The 14,113-nt window shown below is 38.0% G+C and overlaps 1 protein-coding gene across 7 annotated transcripts in view; it reads left to right on the top strand.

Annotated features, from left to right (window-relative positions):
• Positions 1–6,723, top strand: part of CCDC186 (coiled-coil domain containing 186) — a 40,170-nt gene extending 33,447 nt beyond the window's left edge. For 4 of the 7 annotated variants that reach the window (XM_004374861.2, XM_023729961.1, XM_023729963.1 and 1 more), the window contains 3 exons: positions 220–430; positions 1,446–1,665; positions 3,006–6,723. In XM_004374861.2, the coding sequence (XP_004374918.1) occupies positions 220–430; positions 1,446–1,665; positions 3,006–3,089 (515 nt within the window). In that variant the 3' untranslated portion in view covers positions 3,090–6,723. Of the gene's footprint in view, positions 1–219; positions 431–1,445; positions 1,666–3,005 lie in introns of those variants that run through there. The other 3 variants (XR_002823808.1, XM_023729964.1, XR_002823807.1) reach the window with 2 other exon arrangements.
• The last annotated feature ends 7,390 nt before the right edge of the window (positions 6,724–14,113 follow it).

Below are 14,113 nucleotides of genomic sequence, written 5' to 3'. Positions count from 1 at the left end.
GAGATGGATTGACACAGTGGCTGCAACAATGGGCTCAAGCATAACAACGATTGTGAGGATGGCGCAGGACTGGGCAGTGTTTCTTTCTGTTGTTCATACGGTCACTATGAGTCGGAACCGACTTGACAGCACCTAACACTACCACCACCAACATGAGATGAGAAATGACTTTAGATGAAGTACAATATCTAGACTGACTTTTTTTTTTTTTGTCTTCAGGGTCTCTTAATGCTCGAAGCAGTGTAGAAGATCGATCTCCAGAAATTACTGGATCTTCAGTAACTGTGGATAACTTTCCAGAAGTAGACAAGGCCATGTTGATTGAGAGGATAGTAAGGCTGCAAAAAGCACATGCTCGGAAAAATGAAAAGATAGAATTTATGGAGGACCACATAAAACAATTGGTGGAAGAAATTAGGAAAAAAACAAAGTATGTATTATTATGGTAGCATGATCTGTGTTCATAATACCATTACTCATAAGGTAGTTACTGTTTTCAAAATTAATTATATAAATGCCTACCTTTCAAAAAATATTTCTTAATTATCGTCATTCTGTTTCCAGTCTTTTATTGATCACCTAATACGTTTTTGGTTTTGGGAATACAGAGATAAGTAAAACCAGGTCTTTCCTGAAGTTTTTTTTTTTTTTTTAATACAGTTTTTTAAGACACTAATTTTGGATTTAAAAAAAAGATAGTGGTCTGCTTCATCTGGTTTCTTTTTTATCTTCATGGTTATGGCTGTAAGAGATATATGTGATTGTAAATTTGGGTAGAACATAGTGGGGTAATTTACTGGGCATCTGCTAAGCACAAGGCACTGTGCCTGTTGCTTAGCAATATCTCATTGAATTCTTACAAATGTTCCATGAGAGAGTGAGTTTTCCAGTTTTGCAGATAAGTTAACTGGGGCCCAAGTCAAGTAACCAAATGTTCCCAGGTCACCACTTCTTCTGTAAGTGGCAGACTAGAGCTAGAGATCCAAACCCAGACCTGACTGACTCCAGAGCCCATGTTGTGCCAGCTTCCTTTCACAGATACCATACTTAAGTAAGCATTTTCTTTATATTGTGAGTCTTTACCATGACTTTTTAATTTTTATTTTGAAATAATTTTAGACTTACAGAAAAGTTTACTCATTAGTTTTCAAAGAAAAAGAATAAAATGCAGTTCTAAGTTTAAAACAGGAAAACAAAATGTTAATTGAAATCTGAGCAATAAATTGCTCAATTCTTTTGATCAAAATAATAAGAAAATGAAACTGTTTATATATTTTTTATTTAAATGCCTTGTTAGAACAAAAATGTGATCATTTAAGAAACCATCTGAATAAGGAAAATTCTTTTCTAATATAGATCTTTATGCTTATAATTAGTTAACTCTTGCAAATTCCAGTGTGTTTAATTGAGCAAGTACACAATTGATAGTGTTATTTGTTCTGCAGAATAATCCAGAGTTACATCTTACGGGAAGAATCGGGCACACTTTCTTCAGAGGCATCTGACTTTAACAAAGTCCATTTAAGTCGACGGGGCGGCATCATGGCTTCTTTGTATACGTCTCACCCAGCCGATAGTGGATTAACATTGGAACTCTCTTTGGAGATCAACCGAAAATTACAGGCTGTTTTGGAGGATACATTACTGAAAAATATTACTTTGAAGGTATCTGGATTTCTTATTCACTTATCAAACAATAAACATGGCAACATGGCGTCTCTTTCATAGTCTAATCTAGAACGCAGGTGGAATGTTTCGGTAATAAAAGGTTGCCATTTTATTCAGATAAATTTTAGTGCTTTTCTTTTTTTGAAAAGTATAATTTTTTGAGTTAGTGAGAAAAGATGGAGAAATAGAGAAAGAATCAGCTTAACTATTGGATGGACACTAAATGAGTTGTTTGCTTTGTTATAGGTTCATTTCAAAAAGAACCTGAGATTAACAATGGGTGGACTTTGACATATAATCAATCTGTTGCCATTGAGTAAATTCCGACTCATGGTGACCCTGTAGGACAGAGTAGAACTGCTCCATAGGATTTCCAGGGAGCAGCTGGTGGATTTGAACTGCTGATCTTTTGGTTAACAGCCGTGTTCTTAACCACTGCACCACCAGGGCACCAAACCAAAACCTGTTGCCATTGAGACAATTCCGACTCATAGTGACCCTATAGGACAGAGTAGAATTGCCCCATAGGGTTTCCAAGGAGTGGCTGGTGGATTTGAACTGCTTTTGGTTAGCAGCTGAGCTCTTAACCACTGTGCCAAAAAAATAAAAATAAAATGAAGCTGGGAAATACGTTAGACAATAAATGCTTCAATTTTAGAAAAATATGTTTCAGCAATTAATTACAACTAGTTATATATATTTCAGCAATTACATGTTTAATTACTAGTTGTATATATTATATATAACTACCTGTTACCTATTGCTGTCAAGTCAATTCTGACTCATAGCGACCCTGTAAGACAGAGTGTAACCGCCCCATAGGGTTTCCAAGTAGTGGCTGGTGGATTCAAACTGCCAATCTTCTGATTAGCAGCCAGGCTCTTTAACCACTGTGCCACCAGGGCTCCATATTATAACTAGTTGTAAATAATTGCTGAAACATAATTTTTTAAGTTGAGGCATTTATTCTCTAACGTATTTCCCAGTTTCATTTTATTTTTTACAGGTATTATCTGACCCAACTATTTTGCTATGTGGGCCTTGATAATTACCAGTGGATTTTTAAAATAATTTAAAAATAGTAAATAATAATTTTATGGACTAAAAATTTCTGTGGCATCAGTAAAAAAAAAAAATTAAGTATGCTTTTGAAATGGACAGGACTGCTTTACCGAAAACAGCTGTGTGCCTAGTTTATCTCACACAGTATTTAGAAGTAATCATAACTCTTTCAGTTTCTAATTTGTAGGCAGAAATATTTCAAACTGAATTTTTTTAATTTATTATACTTAGTAGTTCTGTTTTCTCCCCCCTCCTTTTTTTTCCAATTTTAAAAGGAAAATCTACAAACCCTTGGAACAGAAATCGAACGTCTTATTAAACACCAGCATGACCTAGAACAGAGGAAAAGGAGAACCTAACACAAAGCACTTCTCAGTAAACAGACAAAAGCTGCATGAGGAGCAGGGGCCGCTGACCAGTTTTGTTGGAAACTTTCCTGCTTTGTGTGTCAGCCAGTAAAAATTGTTTTGCTTCATCTGCACAAAAAGTAGCCTTTTACAATATGAATGCATTGCCGTGTATACTGTAAGAGTGTAAGCTTTGATGAAATTTGTTTTTGTCTGGTATAATACAAGAGCCTGTTATTAAATCAAAGTAATTTAATTTGCTAGGATCATATGAAGTGCTGAACAAGGGCGTTAAAAAACCCCTACTCCATATTTCTTCTCTTTAAAATACATAATGTCAAAATGATTCAGCTTTTTAAAATTATGCATGAAAAGGGAGGTGTTGATCATTCCCCAATATGCTACTTTTCCAGCGTCAAGAAAACAAATGATGAAAATGTTCATGTTCTGAAATTCCAGTTATAACATTTGGTTGTGTTTCAGGGATCATATTAGTGCTTAAATTTTTGTTTTAATTTTAATTTTTTTGTTTAATTTGAATGGAAGCTAAACTTAATAGGAAAGCTAGGTAACTAGCCATGATCCAGCAGCGCTGTGCCTCTGCCAGGTACTGTGTTAGGTATGCTCTTTTTAATATTTCTGATTCATAGTTTAAAACATTGTTTTCAGATTTGGATTGTTTAGTTAATAGTTGAATTTTTAAAATCTTTAGTTACATAAAATATGATTTTACATAACATGTTCATTTAGAAAATTCCCGTGGACTTTGGTTATATTTTAAAATGGGAAATAGATCCAATCATTAGAACAGAGATGAATAGTGAACTCTTTGAAACTGAAATAAACTGTAAAGATAAATAATAATCATGTTTAAGATGTCTATAAAGAGCCAGTTCCCAAAAGAAACCAACATGTATGAGACTGTTAACCGTTTCATTTGAACACCATTCTTTACTATTGATATAATTACATATTAGAGAGCAGTTATTATACAATTCCTGAGATAATGATTATGGTCTGGTATTTTTATTTAAAACACAGAATACTTAAATCTCTGTAACTAAAGGAATTTTAGAGCCAAATTTATGTATCCTGTTACATTTTTACAATATTCATTTAAGATGCGCACTTACATGTTGCCAGACATAGTATCAATATTTCTGGTGTTCCATTTGGTTCACTTCTTGTAATCTCTCACCCACCGGGATTTCTGTGTGTGGTTTTTCACATTTTGTTATTTTCAGCTCATTTCTATAATAGGACACCTTTGCCTATGTGCAGATGTTACAGCAATCCTCACTTTTGCTTGGGGTTTTTGTATTTTTCGTCCCCTTCAGAGAAGTAAACTTTGGGGTGACAGATTTTAGACTTCACAGAATTACTTGTACTCTAAAAGTTGGGCTTATGGTGGTGATAGTCCTTTAATGTGTTTTAGCATTGTTTTAATCAACATTATTTTAAAAGATAACATATTTACTAAGGATTAGATGATGATTTAGTGTCTTCTTTTTTCTGTGTATTGAATTGTATCTTGTCATCCAAAACAAATCATTTTTTTCACTTCAGAATGAAAATAGAAGTTCAAAGCAGTTTTATTTTTTAAATAGTTGAAAAGTATTAGTCTTAACATAATCTGGCTTGCTTTTTTTTTTTTTTAAACCAATAATAACTTATCAAAATGAAGAAAAGAGGGTGAGTGCAATCAAATGTGAATTATTTTCTCTTTGTTTCTAGGCACACGGTTGACACTCCGAAAGCCTACTTAGAGCAGCCACCGTAACTACTTTCTCTGGCTTCTTGCGTGATATGGATCCATAATATTTGTGTTTTCTCCAAGACACATATATAATGGATACCAGATAGTGGTCAGATCCATAGTGTCCTTTGTCTGTACATTTTAAAAAATACATACATAATAGACAAAAATAAAACATTCCAGTATTAACATTTTTGCCACCATCCACTTAGAGAAGTAGAAGGCAGTACAATTTTAGAAGCCATTTTAAACCATATTTGGCTGTATTGTTACTTTTCTCCCATAAATATAAGAAACTATTTTATTTTCCTTTTGTTCTTCTGGAGTGCTGGTAGTGCAGTAGGTAAGACATACAGCTGCTAAACAAAAGGTTGGTGGTTCAAAAACAACCAACCCTATGGGGCTGTTCTCCTCTGTCCTATGGGGTCGCTATGAGTTGGAATCGACTCGACAGCAATGGGTTTTTTTGTTCTTCTGTATCTACTGTATCGGTTTGTATATGGATTAATCAGGAAGGAATATGTATGTATGGGAAGGAATGTGTATGTATCAGTGATATTTATACCAATTTACAAGCAGCTCCTGATACAAGGATTTAGAGTGCCTTCTACCTCCTACTATACTGAGTATATGAAGAGATGAATGGAATATCTGGGAAAGGAAAATGGTCTGGATAAACCCGAGACATGGGGGGTGTTTATTTTATATGTTCACTGTTTTCTTTAGTACACATCAAAGACTATGTTGGTTAGGTAGCAATATTTTGGCTTCTTTGGGCAGGAAATGATTTATTTTTTGTGTATATGTGTACACTCCACTAGGTTTTAAAGTGGACACTTAACTGTGACTACCTTTTTTCCCATACCACTTCCAACTTTAGCCTGCTAAGTTTTAAGGATTTGAAACGGTGCATTTGGAATGAGTTTGAACTTTTTTTTTTTTTTTTAACTTTTTGTCTTCATAACAATTTAAAGCGATTTTATGATAATTTCTGATCCCTAATTATATGCAGTTTGGAATATCAGTTCATTTACAGGATCATTCAGCTTTGAATATTCTAAATGCATAATATCTTTCAGACCAACGTGTCTCATTTTTAGCTATTAACCAATTAATAAAATCCATTAAATAGCTTCAAAAACTTGCCTCTGTAGAAGTCTTTCCAATCAAAATTGGCTTGAAATTAAATTTTATCAGGCTACCACATTATTTATTCATTTATTGAACACCTACTATTGCCAGGTACCATACAGTGTTATTATATTGGTGAATAGATCAGACAGGGGAGTCTCTGCCCTCATGGAGCTTATGGTCTAGTTAAAATAGTTGCAGGGCAATAGGATCAGGTCTTCAGGCCTCTGCAGCTCACAGCCAGCCTCTTGTAACCGGGCTGGAAAGAGGGTTAACCCACTTGTGCAAGCTGATGACCCAGAAATCCCACTTGGGCATGATGCTCTGAGAGCTGACTGCTGTTTTCATTGTGGTTCTTCACATTTCCTAACTTTTGTCAGTTTGATGTTTACTCTTTAAGGAAAAAAATCCAAAGACCATAAAATGACATTTGATTTTTGCCATTTTAGTAAATTATTGCCACTTTCGATGCTTATGAAGACGAGTCTAATCCTGTTGTCGTGCATGTTTCTAAACTTGGTTTTGAAGCATATTATTTTCTAAAGATTTTTACCTGTAAATTTAGACCAAGACTTACCAGTAGGAGAAAAAAAATCAGAAACCATTGATACTGTAAATGTTATATATGCCACCCTGATATTTTTTATATAAATCATGTTATCATGCAGTATGCTGAATTTTGCCTAATGAATGTTGACTCCAGTATATTTTTCAATAACCTTTTTTTTTTTAAACAAAACAATTTTTTTTTGACCCTAAGATTGTTAGTTTTTAACATATCAGTTGGTGGCACTAGAAACCTGAAATTTGTCAGGGCTGAACAAGAGAAATAATTGAAAAAGAATCCAAATATGAAGAATTGTCAGGAAAATTTTAATGAGACACAATTGTATATTAAAGATGTATTTTTCTTCTGGAATGAAATTCTTTTTAAAAAGATGCATATGGCTGTCCATTTTGACTCTGGTGATGAAACTTGTTTATCTTCCCAAGTTCATATACATATGTGCATTGTACAGATAATCTTTAGTTTGATTACACTGTTCATTTTGTAAATATGTTTCTGTATAAAGTGAAGCTTTTCAAGAGAATTCTATGTATATATTGTACTTATTAAATAGGTAATGCCTGTTATACCAAGTTGTATTTTAGTGGTGTCTTTGTTTACATACACCACTTGCTAAACAGACTGATTCTCCAGATTGTTGGCAAGACTCATTCAGATTTCTTAAATTTTCATTTTTAAACTAGACTGGGACTTTTTGCTTTCTATATTTGTCTTTTTTCTACCTAGAAGTCAATGAAAATTAGTAAGCGGATTAAGTTGAATGGCAGGTTGTATTTTAAATTTTTATTTAAATTACTGATAGCAAAACTTGGCTCTAGGCCTATAAGCATGTAAAAATTTCTTATTGAACTTGATGAGCCAGTGATGTATTTGGATCTGAAGACTGAAGAATTTTACACGAAACTATGAAATTTACTTGTCTAAGTTATCTAGGCTTAATGATAAAAAGCTAACATGTTCAGAAAAAAAAAAATTAAATGGTATTAATTTCATCAAGTTAATATATGTCATGGACATTTCATATCACAAGGTGGTGTTTTCCGCTCCTCTAACAGTTCTGGTACACTTAAAGTGTGTCACATGCCTTAAGGAGTTCACTGCTGGAGAGGATCCTCAGAAATCAGGATCCTTGGAATAAAGGTAAAATTAATACAGTTGAGGACGCTTTCCTCACAGCCTTAGTAGTCTGCCCTCAGTATCTCACGGATTTGCTTCCAAGAGAAGGGAATGTATAGGGGACGAGGGTCAGATAGGGAAAGAAATACTGGCTTGTGGTTCTTAATTTCTGTCTGTGCAGACGGAGAAGGTGATAATTATGAAAAGGGGCTTTTAGCAGCGCCCTTGTATTCTGTCAGCTATGTCCAGGTACTAGTCAGGTGGTCATTGTGACCCACAGTCATGAGATGGGAAGGCCATTCCAACGAACATACCTAAGTCTCTCCTGCCCCCTGCCCCCCCCCCTTTTTTAAAAAAATAAAGTTAGCTTAAATCAGAGAATGATCTTTTCAGGAACAGCAACTCGGGAGGATTGCTCTATGGCTGACCAATATTAATGCTGAGTTTTAATGATACCCTCTGGGAACAGTGGGGCCAGACTTAATGCTTCTGCCCGGTAGAGATGCACAATTCATTCCTAAATTACATTTAAGAGACTTGCTTCTTTCTTTCTATCTCAGAGTGGAGGGGGGCATACATTTAACTATTCTATTTCTGAGGAATTCTCAGCCTTTTTGGGGGGCGGGGGAGAGGACAGTTTGCCCAAGGCCACCTTTTGCGAGTTAGACTGTTGTGTTTTTAAGCTGCCTTCGAGTGGGCCTGACTCATGGCAACCCCATGCACAACAGGATCAGACTGTTGTGATCCACAGGGTTTTCACTGGCTGATTTTGGGGAGTAGATCACCAGCCCTTTCTTCCTAGTCTGACTTCATCCAGAAGTTTTGCTGAAATCTGTCCAGCATCATGGCAACACGCAAGCCTCCATTACTCTAAAAAATAAAGTCTATTAATTTAAAAACAATGGAAGCAAGAAAAAAACACTACCATAAAAAATGTTGAAGGATACACATACCTATATGTGTGCCATAAAAATTTTTTGCTTTAATGGAATAAAAAATTACAGCAAAGTGAAAAAAGCAAAACATACATACATCCATGTGTGTATGTAAAGAAAAAGTTCCAAATGGATGCATATCAGATTCCATAGTGGTTTCCCGAGTAGTGGTAGAATTTCACTTTTTATTTTATATTCTTCTGTTAAAAAAAAATTTTTTTTTTCAATTTGAGTATGTACTATTTTTCCTATGGTTGATGAAAAAAATCCTGAGTCATTTCCCATGCCTGACCCTATAGAGTACATAGTAAAAGAAAAGCGGGCGTGGAGATAGCATGTACGTGTATATATTTATTGTCTGAAAAGATCCTGTTGTTCAGTTTTTTCTTTCCCTTGAATGAGATGGAGTTTGGAAAGAGGGAAGAAGAGGTGATGCATGTTGCTGAAAGGGAGAAACCCTCATTTAAGCAGCTTCCCCTGAGAAGATCTAGAATCCAATTCTAGTTTCAGATCTTTGTTTTTACTTTCGGACTGCTACCTGGAGACACCTGCAGCCTAATCCCCGTCTCTGACAGTGGAATGGTGGCCCAGCAGCTATATTATGCAAGTCAACACGCTGGGGGCATGAACGTGCCTTGTGCACTGAGCACTCCATTCAATCCAGCTCCATCCTTTCTGCACCACTGCCCAGGTGTCAGCAGGGGACCTGTTCAGATGGCTGGAGCTTTAAAGCTCATAATTGTGTGACATTCTCATATAGATTCTGTCCTGAGGGCCTGGCCCTGTTGTGCAAATACTGTGCATAGTTTACTCCTTTGCAGGAATGGGGAAGAAAAGGGAGAAAAAGCGCTACCGGGATTGGGACTTTTACTAAAGCCAGGAAAAGGGAGGTTTTCGCATGAATTGCACCCTATATGTAACCTCCCTTGGTAAGGAGGTCTAAATGGTGTTATGTACCCAGCCACCTTTTTTGTAGCAGGCAAGCAATGGCGTGCTGATAAAGATATAAAGGCCAATAAGTAGTTGCCTCACCTCAGCACAGCACCCCTTGCCCCTGCCACGTGGTTGACTCCCTTTGAAGTTTAATCAAGCTTCATCATTTTTATTTTTCGGGGGTTCTGTGGTGCTTTCAAAGAAATATAAATCACTCAGTCACTGCTTCGAACTAAAATATCTTGTGTTTTGATAAAGCATTGGCTCCAGATGCTGCCACTAAGAGTGGGCCGTTATGCTAAGCAAGATACAGGTGTCAAATAATTTTTCCACTCTTTTCTACATTTCTGTCTGCTTTTGGATTCATTGAGTATTTTTAATGATCCATTATATCTCCACTGTTGGCTTATTGAGAAGCCCTGGTGGCGCAGTGGTTAACGTTCAGTGGTTTGAACCCACCAGCCACTCCCCAGAAGAAAGATGTGGCCGTCTGCTTCCATAAAGATTGACAGCATTGGAAACCTTATGGGGCAGTTCTACTCTGTCCTATATGGATGCTATGAGTTGGAATCAGCTCAATGGCAGTGGTTTGATTTGGTTTATTGGCTTATTAGTTATACCTTTGTTTAAAAATTTTTAGCGGTTGCCCTCAGGTTTACAAAATAACTTAAAGATTAGCAACACCTCACACTTTTATGTGTCACCATTGTGCAGGAGCTATGCTAATCTGTGATCAACCCAAATTTACTACACAGGCTGCTGAAGTGAACACCTTTCCTAGGTTTTCCTCTGCCTGCCGTAGATCCAGGGGGTCAGAAGTTGGTAATCAAAGACCAACAGGCCCTTTAGAACCACCCATCTCAAGAGAGGAAAGAGGACTTCAGGAACAGCTAGTCCCAGAGTGGCCAGACTTTCCGCTTCCACAGACTAATAAAATTTCAAAAACAAAATTCTGAGGTGGCTGACTTTTATCTTGCTAAGTAAAGATCAAAAACAATTACCATTTATTATCAGCATAATGTCATTAAATAAACAAAAAAGGTTGCTTTAACACTAAAAAAGTTGAAAGGGTCAACTTTTAAATTGAATAGATTTAGCTCTTTGGAATACTATATTCCTTTCTCTTACCTCACTGTAGCCTGGTATTTGGAAAGCCCTGATCCAGTCCCACTCCTCATTAAAAGATGATGAAAAAGTGCCCCTAGAAGGAAGTGATTTGCCTGAGGTCATACCTCGTTAGCCTTTCCTGGCTCTTCAGACGCTGCTGACCCTGATAGTGCCTCAAACACAACCACACTCTTGTGGTTCTGTAGGTCCTTGGGACCAAATGAATGAAGGAAGCTCTGGAGATGGAAGATGTGTTAGTTATTGACTGATCGCCTCTTGGCTCCAAATGCATTCTTCAATATCTGGTTGTTTCTGCTTAAAGTGAGCATGATGTTAAGCTTTCTCAGTAGAGGGCGCTAGAGGCACACTGAAGGAGGAAGAGGCTATCTGTGAAGTTTTCCAGTACGTCAGCACAGTGAGTGTGAGGGCATCTGGTGGAGCCTGCTCCAGCCACAGGCCCAGAATGTGACCCTTCTGCGGCCTTGCAGCCTCGGCCTGGCAGTAACCTTTCTGCAGCCCTTTCAACATGGAGACCAAAATCCCCCACTGTGGCCTACACACACAGCCACCTGCAGCCCAGAGGGTCACACACCAAGCATCCCTCCTTCTGCAAGCCTTCTGTCCCAGCTGGTGCAGACTCCCACTGCATGCCCAGAGCCCTGCTTGCTGACTACCTGCTCCCCTCCTGAACTCTGGAGAATGGCATACTGCTTGCCCAGCATGTCCAGACCAGCTCCAGCCTCGCCAAATCAGCAAGCTTCTCTGCTATCTAGTGGGCTGAACCAACCTTCTCCAACGAGGTCTAAACGCCTTCCAAGTTTCTGCTTCCTCGTGTACTCTCCCTCAGCCCTATGGTGCCATATAGAGTTTCCTGGTAGCTTACAGTTACCCTTCTATCGTCATTAACAATTCTTCGCGTTAAACTTCTTCGGTTTAACGTACTGTGTGGTTTCTATCTCCTAAATGGACCCAGACTGCTTCCCAGGATGAGAGTGAAATGGGTTGAAAAGGCACAAAGACAAGAGGTTGCTCTTTAACACTTAAAAACAATGTTTAAAAATTTTAAAACATTTCTTCTCATTCTATCAGTTAACAAATTCATACAATATCACAGCTTTTTTATGTGCAAGGCACTGTGGGAGATGAGACAAGTACCGTACTTAGAATAAAACCAAAAAACCTGTTGCCGTTGAGTTGATTCTGACTCATAGCGACCCTATAGGACAGAGAAGAACTGCCCCATAGAGTTTCCAAGGAGCGTCCGGTGGATTCAAACTGCCAACCTTTTCGTTAGCAGCCTGAGCTCTTAACCCCTGCGCCACCAGGGTTTTCCTACTTAGAACAAGGTAGGAAGAAATTGGTGCCCTAAGATAGCACTGATTTTGGCTGGAAGAGACAATAGTTGAGAAGGGCCTCCCTGTCCAAGGTACAAAATTGAACATATGGAAAGAAGATGAGAGAGGAGTCCAGATGGATGAAACCTCCATGCCTTTTGCTCAGCACTACAGGTGTCACAGAGATGGGAAGGTGAAATGCATAGTAGCTGTTTGGTTAGAGCTGAAGCTGGATCATGTTCTTGGCACAAAAAGATGGAATCTATTTTGCCATTGCCAGCCTTTCTCATGTTCAGTAAGCAATGACAAGACTCATAGGAGTCCTTAGGAAGTTCTCTAATAACAGTCAGGCTATGAACAGCCCTGAACTGGCTTGAACTAAGCCAGTAAACTGAGTACTGGGTTTGCCCGAAAAGCTGCTTCCATAGAAAGCCACAGACCAGGGCCCATTCACACTAATATATTGAAAAATCTGGTCATATATTAAAAGAAAAAAACTTCATTAAAGTATAATAATACATTCAGAAAAGTGTAAGCATACAGCTTGATAAATGGCCACAAACTGAACCTAGCCGTGGTAATTGGCACCCAGTGGTTTCTTTCTCCTGACTGGATACCCCAAACTCTCCTCATACTCCTAGTCATTACCCACCCTCAAAGGGTGACCACTACTCTGACTTCTAACCGTATTGATTTATTCTATCTGATTTTTTTTGTTCTTGATATCAATGGACTCATAAGTATATATTATTTGGAGTTAACATTTTGTTTATAAGATACATCCATACTGTTGGGTATATTTTAGGTCATTTATTCTGTGTCAATCAGTATTTGGTTGTTAGTTGTCGTCAAGTCGATCTCAACTCATGGTGACCTCATTTGTGCAGAGTAGAACTGTTCCATGGGGTTTCAAGGCTGTGACCTTTCAGAAGCAGATTGCCAGGCCAGTCTCCCGAAGCGCTCCTGGATGGGTTATAACCAGGGCTTCAAACTGGTTCAGTCATGACCAACGAAGCAAGACTGGAAGAGACTTGAAATTTTAAAATTTGGGTGATCAGGACTTTGAATTGGTTCTTCCCAGTTCAGTTGGCCAAGGAGGCAACACTGGAACAGACCCCAATTTTTTAAATTTGGGTGACTCGGAACCATAACTGGAACAGGAAAAATTACGGGTTGAAGCACTGCTAGGAACTTAATCTCCCTCTTAGAAAACAAGGGCAGTGAACGCATTGCATAGCAACCAAATCTCTTGCCTGTCAGATTCTGCACAGAGTTGGAAACAATGGTGCCCCACTCAAAGACGGCAGCCGGCTGCATTGCTTTGAATGTGTGTCGCTCTCCTCAGTCCTGGCAATAATCCAATCTCACGCATCAGGCTCCTAAAAGGGCTCACTATGCCTCTTCCGAGTCTCCCATCCCAGGGTTTCAACCCATAATTTTTCCCCTTCCAGTTATGGTTCCGGATCACCCAAATTTAAAAAATTGGGGTCTGTTCCAGTGTTGCCTCCTTGGCTGACTGAACTGGGAAGAACCAATTCAAAGCCCTGATTCGAACTGCCACCTTTCGGCTAGTAGTCGAGTGCTTAACCATTTGAGGCACCCAGGGACTCCACTAAATCAGTAAAACACATTGCCGTCAAGTCAATTGCAACTCATAGCCACCCTATAGGACAGAGTAGAACTGCCCCATAGGGTTTCCAAGGCTGTAATCTTTATGGGAGCGGACTACCACATCTTTCTCCCACAGAGCTGCTGGTGGGTTTGAACCACCGACCTTTCGGTTAGCAGCTGAGTGCTTAACCACTGCACCACCATGGCTGTGCCTGGTAAATATTAAGTGCTATCTGTGTTTATTAAATGAATAAATGTAGGAATGTATGAACAAATAAACTCTACTCTGGATATACCTCAGTGAATCCTTTCCATATCATAAGACTCTTGATATAATTTTCCATCTCTTTTTCAATCATACTTACAATCCTTATATTTATAATCATACTCATTGTACTTTAACTCATTCATTCAACAGATATTTATTGTGCACATGCCCAGCACTGTTCATTTTTAGTTAAGATTAAAATATTAGCATGAATCAAGTAACTTCAAATTAAGGATAATTTCAAAATAGCTTGAAAAATTATTTTGAAATATTCCCC

This window comes from Trichechus manatus, unplaced genomic scaffold, assembly GCF_000243295.1.
Source record: "Trichechus manatus latirostris isolate Lorelei unplaced genomic scaffold, TriManLat1.0 scaffold00031, whole genome shotgun sequence".
Classification (NCBI taxonomy): domain Eukaryota; kingdom Metazoa; phylum Chordata; class Mammalia; order Sirenia; family Trichechidae; genus Trichechus; species Trichechus manatus.
Note: the sequence above shows the minus strand (reverse complement) of the source record. Positions and strands in the feature narration are given on the sequence as shown.